This window comes from Theropithecus gelada, chromosome 11 (assembly GCF_003255815.1).
Source record: "Theropithecus gelada isolate Dixy chromosome 11, Tgel_1.0, whole genome shotgun sequence".
NCBI lineage: Eukaryota > Metazoa > Chordata > Mammalia > Primates > Cercopithecidae > Theropithecus > Theropithecus gelada.
In genome coordinates this window covers 55,951,428-55,968,786 of record NC_037679.1, presented here as the reverse complement: position 1 = coordinate 55,968,786, position 17,359 = coordinate 55,951,428, and the positions used below count along the sequence as shown (strand labels likewise).

The following is a 17,359-nucleotide window of genomic DNA, read 5'->3' as shown; positions in this document are numbered from 1 at the left end:
TTTATTAGTAATGCTTGAAATAATGAGCAAGGGTTCTATGTGATGAATCTGAATTTATATTTCAGTCCTAAACAATCCTGTATTATTAAATTACTTGGTCTTATCAAAGCCTAATCAGAGAATACGTGTCATCAGTTGTCAGATTTGAGAGCTTAAATGGAAGACTCTAACTATGAGGAATCCAAAGCAAGAAACAGCACAGGTATCTGACTGGCAATGCTAAGGCAATAGATTCAAAAGCGGAATGAGGAGCAAGTCTTGGGAAACAACTTTATTTGCTAGGTAGATCAAAGCTAGATTAATATAATGGTACATCTGGGACTTTGGATGGGACTTTAGTAATTATTATATCCCAATTCCATCAGTTCACAAATGAGATTATAAGTTTTTTTAAATTAAGAGATTTGTCCAAAGTAAGCCAATAAATAAATAGCATTAACAGGACCTAAATCTTTTTACGCCAAATTCAATGTTTTTTCTACTTTACTCCTTTGCTTCATCTAAATAATTAGACAATTTCCTAGCATGCCGATAGTTCTTATATGATAAGTATTGTAAGCACAGACATTAAGTCATACTTACAGAAGTTCCTGGAGAGACAGGATTCTCTGTGTCATCCTGTACTACCTTCTTTTTAAAAAGTTTTGAATCCTGGAGAAGTGTAAGTGTAGAAAATACTATTGCAGCACTAAAATAGAGAATATATTTTAAATGTTATCAGTATTATATTTGTGGCATCTGTATGTTATTTCCTAAATCTCTTTCTCCAAAAAACATCCTCACACGCCCCCCCCCCCGCAATAACCCCCAAAACTGTCAGGTGCCATTTCTGCAGGCCCTAACAGCACCCTGGTCTTAACCACACACTAGTACTTGTCATATTTCATTGTCTGAGTATTGCTTCATAGCTAATTTGTCTTATTCCCTATTGAAATCCAGCATCTAGCATAGTGACTGAGACATAATAGAAACTAAAAAATATTTTTAAATGAGTGAATAGAAGAATAAAGGAGTGACGTTTCCAAGATCTAAAACAAAATGTATTGGCAATCTCATTTTAATATTTTGTATTTTATGTACATCAGAACGTGATTCTCCAGCTTTCTGAGGTTATGGAACTGTGTTACCTAATGCTATTACACTTAGAAACTCAAGCTAAATTATTGCTTAATCTGTGTCTAGCAGCGCCAGAAAGGAAATGTACTCTATCAAAAAAATGGAGACCAGGAGTTAAGAATTCTTTACTTCCTGTTGCTCCATGCATAAATTTGTCTGCATTTTAAGCCATTATATCTTCCTCCCCTGTAGAATGGTAAATTTAACATTGGCATCACACTTCTTCAAAATATTTTAATGGTATATATTAAGAGCCATCTTCTTTTGAAAATGTGTTCCAAAACAAAATTCAAAATACAGAACATTCTGTATGTGTGAAGATGCTCATCATACACACATCAAAAAAAAAAAAAAAAAAACTGGATGAAGGCCTATGGACAATATGACAATATATCCATCCAATTTCCCCATTTAACAGCTCCACTTGAAAAGTTAATCGACAGTCACATTTAACAAGTGTTATGAGTTGAATTTTGTCTCCCCAAAAGGTATGTTGAGGTCCTAAGCCCCCGTACCTCAAAATGTGACCTTACTCAGAAATAAGTTCGTTACAGAAGCAACCAAGTTAAAATGAGAACATTAGGCTGGGTCCTAATCCAATATGACTGGTGTTTCTATAAAAAGGGAGGTTTGGGCCGGGCACAGTGGCTCACACCTGTAATCCCAGCACTTTGGGAGGCCAAGGCGGGCAGATCACGAGGTCAGGAGATCGAGGCCATCCTGGCTAACATGGTGAAACCCCGTCTCTACTAAAAATACAAAAAAATTAGCCGGGAGTGGTGGCGGCGCCTGTAGTCCCAGCTACTCGGGCGGCTGAGGCAGGAGAATCGCTTGAATACAGGAGGCGGAGGTTCCAGTGAGCCGAGATCGCGCCATTGCACTCCAGCCCGACGACAGAGTGAGACCCCGTCTCAAAAAATAAAAAGGGGGGGTGGAAATTTGGACATAGACAGACATGCACGGAGGGAAGCTGATGTGAAGACATACAGGGAGAAGACGGCCATGCAACAGGACTGATGCACCTACAAGCCGAGGAACGCCAAGGACTGCCGGCAAATGCCGGAAGCCGGAAGAGGCAAGCAAGGATTCTCCCCTAGAGCCACCAGAACAAGTGTGGCCCCATTGACACCTTGATTTCAGAAGTCTTGCCTCGAGGACTGTCAGACAATGAAATTCCTAGCTTTTAGCCACCCAGTTTTTGGTACTTTACTACAACAGTCCTAGGAGACCAGTAACAGCAAGTTAAAAGCAGACCCCCCTCGCTTCCGTCTCCTCCACCCAAACCCACTCCTCATCCACGTCCTCCATCCCACAGGCAGAACCCAGTAGTTGCCATGGCTTCCTCTCTGTGACTCGCACTTTACATTCAATCCATCAACAGGCTTCGCCTTCCAAATAGGGCTCCCTCATCTCCTCCACTGCTAATGCCTTCATCCAAGCCGCCATCATCTCCAGGCTGGATGACCATAGTAGCTTCCTAACCAGTTTCCTGCTACCACTCTTGCCCTTGTAGTCCTGGTCTCCATACAGCACCCACAGTGATTTCTTCAAGCTGTAAATCAGATTTACACATTCCAGGGCCCTCCCAATCCCCAGGCTGCAGTCCGTGCTTTCTCCTCCTTTGGATCAGTCACTGAGATTCTGGTGCAGTGTATGTTCACCTTCATCAGTGCTCATGGATCCTGTAAGAAGGCTCTCAGAATGGGTACATATGCTCAGTGTTTAAATTACATTTCTAAAGCCTATATTTTTGGTCAATATGTTATATTAAAAACTGAAAATATTGTGCTAACATTAGGCACAGAAATGGTCTTTTTTTCCCAAAATCCTTAAAAAAAAATCATAACTGGTATTTACCAAGTGTTTCCCACCTGACAGGTACTCTATTAAGCACTTTCTGTGAATAAATTCATTCACTCCGCACCACAAGCCTACAAGGAATATAAATACAAGTTGAGTATCCCACATCCAAAAATCAAAAATTATTCAAGATCTAAAGCTTTTTGAGTGCTGACATGACACTCAAAATAAATGCTAGTCAAGGCATTTCAGATGTCAAATTTTCAGATTTGGGATGCTCAACTAGAATAATGCAAATATTCCAAAATCCCCCCAAAAAATCTGGAATCTGAAACATTTCTTCCCTCAGGCATTTCGGATAAGGGATACTCAACATGTACTATTATCATCCCTATTTTCCAGATTAGAAAATGAAGACACAGAAATGTTAAATAATTTGATTCAAGTCACATAGTTAGAAAGAGGGGCCAGGTTCAAAACTCAGGCAATCAGCCCCTGAGCCTCCATTCGTTATTCCATGACACCATCTCTGTCTTTTCACAGTTTCTAACAAGTTTGGTTTTGTTGAATTTTTGCTATCCATATAGAGTTAGTGCCATATTTATGGCTGTTATATAGTCACTGTTGACTGTACCTTTCATCAATATCAATGGTCCTCTTGGTGCAGTTCAATGCTTTTTGCCTTGCATCCTACTTAGCATAATACTGATATTGCCATCTTTGTTTCTTTACCTTTTCTTAGTATCTTTGATAACTAAAAAAATCCTTTTAGTTTTAAAGATGTCTGGACCATTTTTGACAGTGATTTATAGTTCAATTTTATATTTACTACTTTGAGTAGCATTCTTTTTCTGTTCTAAGAAAAGCATCAAACATCTCATCCTTCTGGGACATTATTCTCCTTCTTTTGCCTACCCCCTCTTCTTAGTTCTTAGTGAGGGCTTCCATATTTTTTCATGACCCTGCCTCCTTGGCCATGGTGCTTGGGACCAGGGATGAGCACATGAGCCAAGCTGGGCCAGTCAGCTTCCCTGGTATCTGAACCTGAAGCAAGAGACAGTCTTGTGCTCTCTCTGTGGTAAACTTGGGAGCATTCGAAGTCTTGATCTAGTGGCAGACATGTATCCAGCACTGTAGAGGAGGCCAACCTGATCAAATAAAGCTAACACATAAGGCTGAAAGAAAGAAGATGGAATGAGGTGATTCCAGGAGCACTCAAGCCTTTGCTCTCAGTAAACCCTCAGGCCCATCCTTACATCTGTCTTCACCAGCTTTGTAGTCACATGAATCAGAAAGTTTCCCCTTTTGGCTGATTTGGCAGAAGTTGGGATTCTGTCACTTGCAACCAAAACATCCTCACAAATCCAGTGTGTTTCAACAATTTTACATTTATGGGCATAATAAACATGCCTTGTTTTCTTCTATTATTTTATGCTTTCTGAGTGTATTCTTCCTTTTTCCTTTCTTTTGTGTCTTCTGCCATAAGACTATTTCCCTTTTATTTTCCACACTGATTTGAAATATATATATTCTGGTTTAGATTCTAATAGCAGTTATGTTTAATATTTTCCAAAACACACTTCTCCATTAATCCATCTTAAAAACATAATTTCTCTACTCTGCTTCTCTATTTCTCAATGCATAAAATGAACCAACATATTTTGATTCCCTACATATAGGATGAAGAATTTCATAATTTTTAATTACCCTATCTCTCCCACATCCACTTGGTTATTATAATCTGATATATTATCCCCAGGTCATTGTTAGTTATCTTTATACTTTATCACCTTTTTCAGGAATTAGTCTTGACATCTGTTTTCAGTTATGCAAACTTACCATTATTTACACTGAGCCCAAACTAGCTCCAGTACCCACCACTAGTCATTTTTACAGAATCACTGCCTCATTCCTCAGTCTTAACTATGAGACAGATCTCTTCTGTTGGCTGGAGTAGTTCCTTAAGCCCCTGCACAGTATTAGGGTACCTGCCCAGGTTTTTGGATGGTGAATCCCTTCTGAGTTATGCGCTTAGAAGGTAGAGGGACCACTCTTCTTTCCTGGCCCACGATGCTGCTCCTTTCAGGGAATAAAGTGGATGTAGATGATCCCTTGTGGTTCTGACTCCATCTTCATCTATGGGTACCATTTGAAAAAAAGTTTTCCCATTTCTTACAAAAGTTGAATTACTATGCTTAGTTTTCAATTCTATTAAAGCTTTTGTATTTTTCTATCTCCGTGGGGCAACATGTCTTTCAATGGGAAGTTGGTAGAGAACCTATCAGGGAATACTACCCCAATGCTATTTTTCAGGTAGAAATCTGGACCTCATTCATTGCTTTAACTTCACTTTGTAAGTGGATAGATATTTTTCCAGGTGTATACATACTAGTTATAATTTCTTCTTTTTGATGAAAAGTTTATGGTATTTGACCATTTATCAACAGTGTCTTTTTATCAATTTTATCAGCAATTTTATGTAAAAATGAAAGGAACTATTTGTCATATTTACTGGAAGTAAAGTCTTGTTTTTCCATGTATTGTTGGTGTAATTGTTTTTGTTGTTATTGTACTTATAAAAATTAAAATATTTCACAGATTAAATCAGTTGACATTTTTCTTTGTAGTCAGTTGTAATTTTAGAAATACATCTTTCTAGAGATTCTCTTATTTAATTGTACTTTTTTCTACTTAAAAAAAACTTTTTAGTTCATGTGAAATAACCTAATTTTTAAGAATTCATACACTGGAGAGAGAGAGGTCAAATCCCACTTTTGCCATATATTAACTGTGTGATCTTAGGAACCCCAATTATCAATCTCATCATCTATAAAGTGGTAATGATGATAATAACAGTGCAAACTTCATGACATGGGATTATTATAAGGATTAAATAAGATCCTTTCATAAAATAAAGATCTTATTTAATCCTATAATAATCCAAAAGTACATATTGAGCATCTGCTATGGGCCAGGAAGAAATCTAGGGGCTATGAATACAGTAGTAAAGAAGACAAACAAGAATCTCTGCCTTCATGGAGCTGACATTCTAGTAAGCATGGAGTGTGCTTAGCAAATAGGAGTGCTTGGCAAACAGAGGCACATAATGCATGCTAGCCATTATCATTATCAGTGTATTGAATTGCCCAGGAGAGGTGGGGAGAGACTAAATTGATTTTTTTTTTCTAATTTGTTAACATCCCAATCTCTTAGCAGTTACTGAATTTTAAACTCTCAAGATTTTGCTGAGCCATTAAAATGGTTTAGATATTTGTAGAACATTTTCTAAGATACCGTAATTAACTTATTTTTTATTTAAAATAAAACTAACCAAGAAAATAACAACAACAAAAACACACATAGCATGGAGACAGTGTGTGCACAGGAAACGTGCCCTCCCCACACTCTTCCTCCCTCAAGGCTACACACATTTCAGAGGCACCTCATTTACTCAGTAGCTTCCAAGGCTAACTCAGCATGGCTGATAGAAAACCCTGGAAAAAGAAAATGGTACCCATTCCATTCTTCTCATTTTGAAACCCAAATTCTGATTTTAAGAGAAACAAGCTGTGAGGTTTGGCATCTTGCTAACCCAGAAACTTAATGAATAAAACATAAGACAAACAGTATGTCCAAATCCACTTGGTACTGCTCAGTTGCAGAATGGAAAATTTCTTGTTTCTCCACTACACTAGACAGATAGAAAGTATGCAAGGATTGCCTACTGCCAACAGTCTAAAATCCCAAAAGAAAATTTCATTCTGACACAAAATTAAAAGGCCCAAATATTTTTCCATTTAAACAATAGATTAAATATAAAGGAGAATAGGAAGGAACACTTATTAAAACAAACCCCACAGGATTTTGAAAGAAAGAGGCAGCCCTAGAAGAAGTAGAAATACAATTTGAATAACTTTGATCCCATTTATTTCTTATTAACATTCATGACAAAAATGGTCAGTTTGTTCTCATAAAATCTATGCAGCTCACTCTACCTGTCACCCTAGGGAATGTGCCTTTCAATTTCTTTGACACATAATTTTATTAGAAGTATCATGAAATGTCAAGCTAACCATCATTTGGAAAAGGGACTGTCCAACACTCTCAGCAGTGCCCAAACAGAAGCTCACAGGGGGTAAAGTTCACATGAGAAAAACTCATTCATCTTGACAGTAGGCTTCCCCTAAATGACAACTCTGCTCCAAAAAGGCAATAACATCAAAGTTTTCCGCAGGTTTGTCCCAAGGGCCAGGTTCATGTATTTAAAATAGGAGCTATTCTGATATACTTGCACGCTATTTGCATATGTCTATCTGGTTTTCAAATTAAAGTTCTATTATGACAGTCCTTTCTATGGCCATTTTGTAATTTTTAGTTTCTCATTTCATTCTCCCTCCCAAAAAAGAATAAAAACCACTCATATCCTTCATACCAAAAGGGTATAGGATACACAGAGAGCTGCAGAAAGAATGAAGGTAAATGATAAATATTTTCTAGGGCTGCTGTTGCTCTCCGACACATAGTTTAGAAAAAAAAAAAAAAAGTTCTATAGAGAATTATATAGTAAAAATTTATTCTCCCTTCAAACTCCAATGGGGAAAATGGTATGTTATTATGCTAAGCCTATTCTACCATCAACTATCATATGTCCTTAAAGATAGCTATACATGTGACAATATTCTAAGCCAGTGGTTCTCAAGTTTTTTATTCTCAGCACCTCTTTATACCTCTAAAAATTATTGAGAACCCAAAAGAGCTCCATCAACATTTGCCAACATTAGAAATTCAGCTAAAATTGTCTTAGTTTCCTTAACATTAAATCCTCTTCAAATAAAAATAGTAAACCTATTACATGTTAACATAAATAAAATATTTTATGCAAACAATTATATTTTCAAAAAAGTTCATGAGAAGAATGCCATGGATCTCTCTAATGTCTGGTTTAATAAAAAACAAACTACCAAGTGGCCAGACATGATGGCTCATGCTTGTAATCCCAGCACTTTGGGAGGCTAAGGCAGGTGGATCACTTGAGGTCAGAAGTTTGAGATCAGCCTGGCCAACATGGTGAAACTCCACCTCTACTAAAAATACAAAAATTAGCCATGCGTTATAGTGTGCACCTGTAGTCCCAGCTACTCAGGAAGCTGAGACAGGAGAATCGCTTGAACCCAGGAGGCAGAGGTTGCGATGAGCTGAGATCCTGCTACTGCACTCCAGCCTGGGTGACAGAGCAAGACTCTGAACACACACACACACACACACACACACACACACACACACTCACCCTTACTTAACACAAGATTGTTCATATCTTTTTCTACACTCAGTCTTTTGTAAAATATTGTTTTGGCTGAAGTGTATGAAGATTAGGAGTCACGCAGTCATTGGAAATGGGAGAAGTACGTTAACAGCTGCTTCAAATAACTGTTTTAATATTCTTCTTTGATACTACACCAACGTAGTATCAAAGTGACAATTATCATGTGATAAGTGATAGGTTTTTTTTAAAGTTTGTTGCAATGTAGAATCTAATACCACATATTGATGAACTTTTCCGACTTTGTTCCATTAAAATCTACTGCTCTATCTTGTTCACTGGGATTTTGTAACATGCATCAGTCATTTAGGAAATATTGTCTCCCTGAGTTATATAGATCCGCCAAATGTTGAAGCATTTTATTATGCAATATTTTAAAAAGTCATGTTTTTAGTATTTCTACCAGTCTGACAGAAAAAAATCTAAACATTAGAAAATTGTCAAGCTTGTGGTGGCTCATACAAGTCTCCCAAACTTCTAGTTTTCCTGTGAAAGTTTAAATTCTATCATTGGCAACAAATACTATCAGTTCTTTCCCTAGAAGTGGCATACTCACTTTGCTCATTTTCAATAAAATGTTTGCCAAATACTCAAGTCTGAATAACCACAGTTTGTCCGTTGTTTTTCCAGTGAAAATGGTATTCCATGTAGAAAGCAGCCTGTCCAACTCTCAATTCAATCACACACATTCTTCTTCAAGTCAACCATCAGCTTTCATAAGCAGCAGACATACCTAGGCATATTTTCCCTATAATATTCCCATAAGATGTTAAAAATACATATCCAAGGAGAGAGACTTACAAGCGCAAGATTTTACTACCTCACCAGGGGCATTCTTAAGTGAAACTGGCATTTTTTTAAATTACCAGTGTGCAGGAGTGAAGACAGCAATGACTACTAGTACAGTTTGGGGCTGCTGCTTTGATTCATGGTGAGGCGCCAGAAGTCTTATCATTGTTGCTTCTGCAGCATCAACGTGAAAGACACAGTGAAGAAGGAAAATGCTGTCTTAGTTTTATTCATATGGTTCTGACCTCATGTACACCCCTACGCCCAGGGGGTCTGGGAGACACCCCCAGAGATCTGCAGAGCACACTTTGAGAATCACTGTTCCAAACATTCCTTACAGATTTTCATCACTGCTTAAAAACTACAAAAACTTATAAATCTCCCAACACTTCTGCTGTCATCTAGATTTAGATGTGGTTAGTCATGGAACAGTCTTTAGTCAAAGCTTGTGGGCTTAGACTGATGAGATGATTATATGTTTCCAATCAAAGCAAACGAGGATTTCTGCTGAATTGATTTCCCCTTTGGGAAACACATAAGTGGGATTCTCCTGTTTAAAGAGAATGACAGTCTCAAAGTCTTAAATGTAACTCCTCTTCCAAATTTCAGTTTGAATGGGGTTTAATGTATGGAATTTCATTATAAATGAAAAAAATAAGGAGAGAAATATTTTTCATCTAACTTGATCATTTCTTTTCTCATTCAGTGACTATATTTTTTCATTTATAGAATTTCTATTTGGCTGTTTTCCAAATTCATTTTATGTTGTCTCATTGTTGCTTTGTAGATTCTCTTCTATCCTTCCTATCTTTGAACAGTTTATTTCTTGGGCTGTGAAGTCTGCCATTTATTGTGTCTGCTAACTCTCTGTTATGACTGTTTCTTCATCTGATTTGTAATATTTGACTCAGTGCTATCTTTGGTGGGAGTTATTTTCCATGGAAGTCTTGCATTTCCTGGGTTAACCTCTATGAGACTGTTCAGGGTTTGCCTCTGCTCCAGCTCTATGATGTCAGGACCATTTTATTTTTATTTTTATTTTTATTTTTTTTTAATTTATTTATTATTATTATACTTTAAGTTGTAGGGTACATGTGCATAACGTGCAGGTTTGTTACATATGTATACTTGTGCCATGTTGGTCTGCTGCACCCATCAACTCGTCATTTACATCAGGTATAACTCCCAATGCAATCCCTCCCCCCTCCCCCCTCCCCATGATAGGCCCCGGTGTGTGATGTTCCCCTTCCTGAGTCCAAGTGATCTCATTGTTCAGTTCCCACCTATGAGTGAGAACATGCGGTGTTTGGTTTTCTGTTCTTGTGATAGTTTGCTAAGAATGATGGTTTCCAGCTGCATCCATGTCCCTACAAAGGACGCAAACTCATCCTTTTTTATGGCTGCATAGTATTCCATGGTGTATATGTGCCATACTTTCTTAATCCAATCTATCACTGATGGACATTTGGGTTGATTCCAAGTCTTTGCTATTGTGAATAGTGCTGCAATAAACATACATGTGCATGTGTCTTTATAGCAGCATAATTTATAATCCTTTGGGTATATCCCCAGTAATGGGATGGCTGGGTCATATGGTACATCTAGTTCTAGATCCTTGAGGAATCGCCATACTGTTTTCCATAATGGTTGAACTAGTTTACAATCCCACCAACAGTGTAAAAGTGTTCCTATTTCTCCACATCCTCTCCAGCACCTGTTGTTTCCTGACTTTTTAATGATCGCCATTCTAACTGGTGTGAGATGGTATCTCATTGTGGTTTTGATTTGCATTTCTCTGATGGTCAGTGATGATGAGCATTTTTTCATGTGTCTGTTGGCTGTATGAATGTCTTCTTTTGAGAAATGTCTGTTCATATCCTTTGCCCACTTTTTGATGGGGTTGTTTGTTTTTTTCTTGTAAATTTGTTTGAGTTCTTTGTAGGTTCTGGATATTAGCCCTTTGTCAGATGAGTAGATGGCAAAAATTTTCTCCCATTCTGTAGGTTGCCTGTTCACTCTGATGGTAGTTTCTTTTGCTGCGCAGAAGCTCTTTAGTTTAATGAGATCCCATTTGTCAATTTTGGCTTTTGCTGCCGTTGCTTTTGGTGTTTTAGACATGAAGTCTTTGCCCATGCCTATGTCCTGAATGGTACTACCTAGGTTTTCCTCTAGGATTTTTATGGTATTAGGTCTAACATTTAAGTCTCTAATCCATCTTGAATTAATTTTCGTATAAGGAGTAAGGAAAGGATCCAGTTTCAGCTTTCTACTTATGGCTAGCCAATTTTCCCAGCACCATTTATTAAATAGGGAATCCTTTCCCCATACCTTGTTTCTCTCAGGTTTGTCAAAGATCAGATGGCTGTAGATGTGTGGTATTATTTCTGAGGACTCTGTTCTGTTCCATTGGTCTATATCTCTGTTTTGGTACAGTACCATGCTGTTTTGGTTACTGTAGCCTTGTAGTATAGTTTGAAGTCAGGTAGCGTGATGCCTCCAGCTTTGTTCTTTTGACTTAGGATTGTCTTGGAGATGCGGGCTCTTTTTTGGTTCCATATGAACTTTAAAGCAGTTTTTTCCAATTCTGTGAAGAAACTCATTGGTAGCTTGATGGGGATGGCATTGAATCTATAAATTACCTTGGGCAGTATGGCCATTTTCACGATATTGATTCTTCCTATCCATGAGCATGGTATGTTCTTCCATTTGTTTGTGTCCTCTTTTATTTCACTGAGCAGTGGTTTGTAGTTCTCCTTGAAGAGGTCCTTTACATCCCTTGTCAGTTGGATTCCTAGGTATTTTATTCTCTTTGAAGCAATTGTGAATGGAAGTTCATTCCTGATTTGGCTCTCTGTTTGTCTGTTATTGGTGTATAAGAATGCTTGTGATTTTTGCACATTAATTTTGTATCCTGAGACTTTGCTGAAGTTGCTTATCAGCTTAAGGAGATTTTGGGCTGAGACAATGGGGTTTTCTAAATATACAATCATGTCATCTGCAAACAGGGACAATTTGACTTCTTCTTTTCCTAACTGAATACCCTTGATTTCTTTCTCTTGCCTAATTGCCCTAGCCAGAACTTCCAACACTATGTTGAATAGGAGTGGTGAGAGAGGGCATCCCTCTCTTGTGCCAGTTTTCAAAGGGAATTTTTCCAGTTTTTGCCCATTCAGTATGATATTGGCTGTGGGTTTGTCATAAATAGCTCTTATTATTTTGAGGTACGTTCCATCAATACCAAATTTATTGAGCGTTTTTAGCATGAAGGGCTGTTGAATTTTGTCAAAAGCCTTTTCTGCATCTATTGAGATAATCATGTGGTTCTTGTCTTTGGTTCTGTTTATATGCTGGATTATGTTTATTGATTTGCGAATGTTGAACCAGCCTTGCATCCCAGGGATGAAGCCCACTTGATCATGGTGGATAAGCTTTTTGATGTGTTGCTGAATCCGGTTTGCCAGTATTTTATTGAGGATTTTTGCATCGATGTTCATCAGGGATATTGGTCTAAAATTCTCTTTTTTTGTTGTATCTCTGCCAGGCTTTGGTATCAGGATGATGTTGGCCTCATAAAATGAGTTAGGGAGGATTCCCTCTTTTTCTATTGATTGGAATAGTTTCAGAAGGAATGGTACCAACTCCTCCTTATACCTCTGGTAGAATTCAGCTGTGAATCCATCTGGTCCTGGACTTTTTTTGGTTGGTAGGCTATTAATTATTGCCTCAATTTCAGAGCCTGCTATTGGTCTATTCAGGGATTCAACTTCTTCCTGGTTTAGTCTTGGAAGAGTGTAAGTGTCCAGGAAATTATCCATTTCTTCTAGATTTTCCAGTTTATTTGCGTAGAGGTGTTTATAGTATTCTCTGATGGTAGTTTGTATTTCTGTGGGGTCGGTGGTGATATCCCCTTTATCATTTTTAATTGCGTCGATTTGATTCTTCTCTCTTTTCTTCTTTATTAGTCTTGCTAGTGGTCTGTCAATTTTGTTGATCTTTTCAAAAAACCAACTCCTGGATTCATTGATTTTTTGGAGGGTTTTTTGTGTCTCTATCTCCTTCAGTTCTGCTCTGATCTTAGTTATTTCTTGCCTTCTGCTAGCTTTCGAATGTGTTTGCTCTTGCTTCTCTAGTTCTTTTAATTGTGATGTTAGAGTGTCAATTTTTGATCTTTCCTGCTTTCTCTTGTGGGCATTTAGTGCTATAAATTTCCCTCTACACACTGCTTTAAATGTGTCCCAGAGATTCTGGTATGTTGTATCTTTGTTCTCATTGGTTTCAGAGAACATCTTTATTTCTGCCTTCATTTCGTTATGTACCCAATAGTCATTCAGGAGCAGGTTGTTCAGTTTCCATGTAGTTGAGCGGTTTTGATTGAGTTTCTTAGTCCTGAGTTCTAGTTTGATTGCACTGTGGTCTGAGAGACAGTTTGTTATAATTTCTGTTCTTGTACATTTGCTGAGGAGTGCTTTACTTCCAATTACGTGGTCAATTTTGGAGTAAGTACGACGTGGTGCTGAGAAGAATGTATATTCTGTTGATTTGGGGTGGAGAGTTCTATAGATGTCTATTAGGTCTGCTTGCTGCAGAGATGAGTTCAATTCCTGGATATCCTTGTTAACTTTCTGTCTGGTTGATCTGTCTAATGTTGACAGTGGAGTGTTGAAGTCTCCCATTATTATTGTATGGGAGTCTAAGTCTCTTTGTAAGTCTCTAAGGACTTGCTTTATGAATCTGGGTGCTCCTGTATTGGGTGCATATATATTTAGGATAGTTAGCTCTTCCTGTTGAATTGATCCCTTTACCATTATGTAATGGCCTTCTTTGTCTCTTTTGATCTTTGATGGTTTAAAGTCTGTTTTATCAGAGACTAGGATTGCAACCCCCGCTTTTTTTTGTTCTCCATTTGCTTGGTAAATCTTCCTCCATCCCTTTATTTTGAGTCTATGTACGTCTCTGCGTGTGAGATGGGTCTCCTGAATACAGCAGACTGATGGGTCTTGACTCTTTATCCAGTTTGCCAGTCTGTGTCTTTTCATTGGAGCATTTAGTCCATTTACATTTAAGGTTAAGATTGTTATGTGTGAACTTGATCCTGCCATTATGATATTAACTGGTTATTTTGCTCGTTAGTTCATGCAGTTTCTTCCTAGCCTCGATGGTCTTTACATTTTGGCATGTTTTTGCAATGGCTGGTACCGGTTGTTCCTTTCCATGTTGAGTGCTTCCTTCAGGGTCTCTTGTAAGGCAGGCCTAGTGGTGACAAAATCTCTAAGCATTTGCTTATCTGTAAAGGATTTTATTTCTCCTTCACTTATGAAACTTAGTTTGGCTGGATATGAAATTCTGGGTTTAAAATTCTTTTCTTTAAGAATGTTGAATATTGGCCCCCACTCTCTTCTGGCTTGGAGAGTTTCTGCCGAGAGATCTGCTGTGAGTCTGATGGGCTTCCCTTTGTGGGTAACCCGACCTTTCTCTCTGGCTGCCCTTAAGATTTTTTCCTTCATTTCAACTTTGGTGAATCTGGCAATTATGTGTCTTGGAGTTGCTCTTCTCGAGGAGTATCTTTGTGGTGTTCTCTGTATTTCCTGGATTTGAATGTTGGCCTGCCCTACTAGGTTGGGGAAGTTCTCCTGGATGATATCCTGAAGAGTGTTTTCCAACGTGGTTCCATTTTCCCCCTCACTTTCAGGCACCCCAATCAGACGTAGATTTGGTCTTTTTACATAATCCCATACTTCTTGCAGGCTTCGTTCATTTCTTTTTCTTCTTTTTTCTTTTGGTTTCTCTTCTCGCTTCATTTCATTCATTTGATCCTCAATCGCTGATACTCTTTCTTCCGGTTGATCCAGTCGGTTACTGAAGCTTGTGCATTTGTCACGTATTTCTCGTGTCATGGTTTTCATCTCTTTCATTTCGTTTAGGACCTTCTCTGCATTAATTACTCTAGCCATCAATTCTTCCACTTTTTTTTCAAGATTTTTAGTTTCTTTGCGCTGGGTACATAATTCCTCCTTTAGCTCTGAGAAATCTGATGGACTGAAGCCTTCTTCTCTCATCTCGTCAAAGTCATTCTCCGTCCAGCTTTGATCCGTTGCTGGCGATGAGCTGCGCTCCTTTGCCGGGGGAGATGTGCTCTTATTTTTTGAATTTCCAGCTTTTCTGCCCTGCTTTTTCCCCATCTTTGTGGTTTTATCTGCCTCTGGTCTTTGATGATGGTGATGTACTGATGGGGTTTTGGTGTAGGTGTCCTTCCTGTTTGATAGTTTTCCTTCTAACAGTCAGGACCCTCAGCTGTAGGTCTGCTGGAGATTGCTTGGGGTCCACTCCAGACCCTGTTTGCCTGGGTATCAGCAGCAGAGGCTGCAGAAGATAGAATATTTCTGAACAGCGAGTGTACCTGTCTGATTCTTGCTTTGGAAGCTTCCTCTCAGGGGTGTACTCCACCCTGTGAGGTGTGGGGTGTCAGACTGCCCCTAGTGGGGGATGTCTCCCAGTTAGGCTACTCAGGGGTCAGGGACCCACTTGAGCAGGGAGTCTGTCCCTTCTCAGATCTCAACCTCCGTGTTGGGAGATCCACTGCTCTCTTCAAAGCTGTCAGACAGAGTCGTTTGCGTCTGCAGAGGCTTCTGCTGCGTTTATTTGTTTACTGTGTCCTGTCCCCAGAGGTGGAGTCTACAGAGACAGGCAGGTTTCCTTGAGCTGCTGTGAGCTCCACCCAGTTCGAGCTTCCCAGCAGCTTTGTTTACCTACTTAAGCCTCAGCAATGGCGGGCGCCCCTCCCCCAGCCTCGCTGCTGCCTTGCCGGTAGATCACAGACTGCTGTGCTAGCAATGAGGGAGGCTCCGCGGGCGTGGGACCCTCCCGGGCAGGTGTGGGATATGATCTCCTGGTGTGCCTGTTTGCTTAAAGCGCAGTATTGGGGTGGGAGTTACCCAATTTTCCAGGTGTTGTGTGTCTCAGTTCCCCTGGCTAGGAATAGGGATTCCCTTCCCCCTTGCGCTTCCCAGGTGAGGCGATGCCTCGCCCTGCTTCAGCTCTCGCTGGTTGGGCTGCAGCAGCTGACCAGCACCGATCGTCCGGCACTTCCCAGTGAGATGAACCCAGTACCTCAGTTGAAAATGCCGAAATCACCGGTCTTCTGTGTCGCTGGCGCTGGGAGTTGGAGACTGGAGCTGTTCCTATTCGGCCATCTTGCTCCGCCCCCCCAGAAATCGTCAGGACCATTTTAAACTAACTTTTCAGGGTTTCTGCATTTCATGGATGATGCCAATTTGGACCCCACCATTTCTAATGGCATCAGCCTGGGGAACTGATTTATCTTGGGTGACTTTTTGCATCTGTGTTCCTGGCAGGCAGCTAGTCTCCTGGTTAGCCCCCAGAGACTATTCTGTATTCCCAAAGTAGAGGATAACTTTATTCTGTATTAGAGAAAAAGAGAAGACTGGACTGGCCTCCCAGTCTACTGTGTGCCAATCATATCAGAACATCACATTTGCTGTCTGTACTGGGCCTTTTTCATTATCATCTCTCTCATCTCAAGAGAATTTGTCTTCACCCTACTTCTACCAATTGCAGTTACCATCATTCTCTACTCTCCTTCATAGTAAAACTCTTCTAAAGAATCATCTTTATCTGTGGGCTCCAATTTATCTCTTCCCACTCTCTCATAAATCACTCTAAACATAATCTTTCCCAAGCATCTTCTAAAGTTACTCCTGTGAAGGTCACCATTGGCCTCCATGCTAAATCCAGGGGTCCAAATCTCTATCCTTACCTTACTCAATCTATTAGAAGCTTGTGGCACAGTTGGTCACTCCATTCTCCTCGATCACTTTCTTCACTTGGCTTTCAGGATTCCATGATCTCTTGGTTTTCTTCTATCTTGCTGGTCACTTCTTCTCAGTCCCCTTTCCTGGTTCCTCATTTTCTCCCCAGTCTCATAAAGTTGGAATACAAAACTCAGGGCTTGGTCCTTGGTCCTTTTCTCTCTTCCATCCATTTATACTCCCTAATGGAACTCATCCAGTATTAAAATGCTGTCTTTATTTTTTTTTTAGTTGTTATAGTGTACTTTTAAATTTGTATCATTCTTATCACTGTATTTTTTATTGATGCTTAATAGACATATACATTTCCAGGGTACATAAAATATTTTGATACATTACATAATGTGTAATAATTAAATAGTGGTGATTGGTATATCCATCACCTTACACATTTATCTTCTCTTTGTGCTGGGAACATTTGAATAACACTGCCTATATTCTAAAGACTCTCAGAATACTTGACATCTTCAATTGTACATCTAAGGGACATCTCAAACTACATGCATTC

General features: G+C 39.2%; 1 protein-coding gene across 1 annotated transcript in view; it reads right to left on the bottom strand.

The window, feature by feature from the left end:
• CFAP54 (cilia and flagella associated protein 54) overlaps positions 1 to 17,359 on the bottom strand; it is a 380,538-nt gene that overhangs the window by 131,540 nt on the left and 231,639 nt on the right. The window contains exon 51 of the mRNA XM_025402762.1: positions 583 to 688. Coding sequence (XP_025258547.1) covers positions 583 to 688 — 106 coding nt within the window. The remainder of the gene's footprint in view (positions 1 to 582; positions 689 to 17,359) is intronic.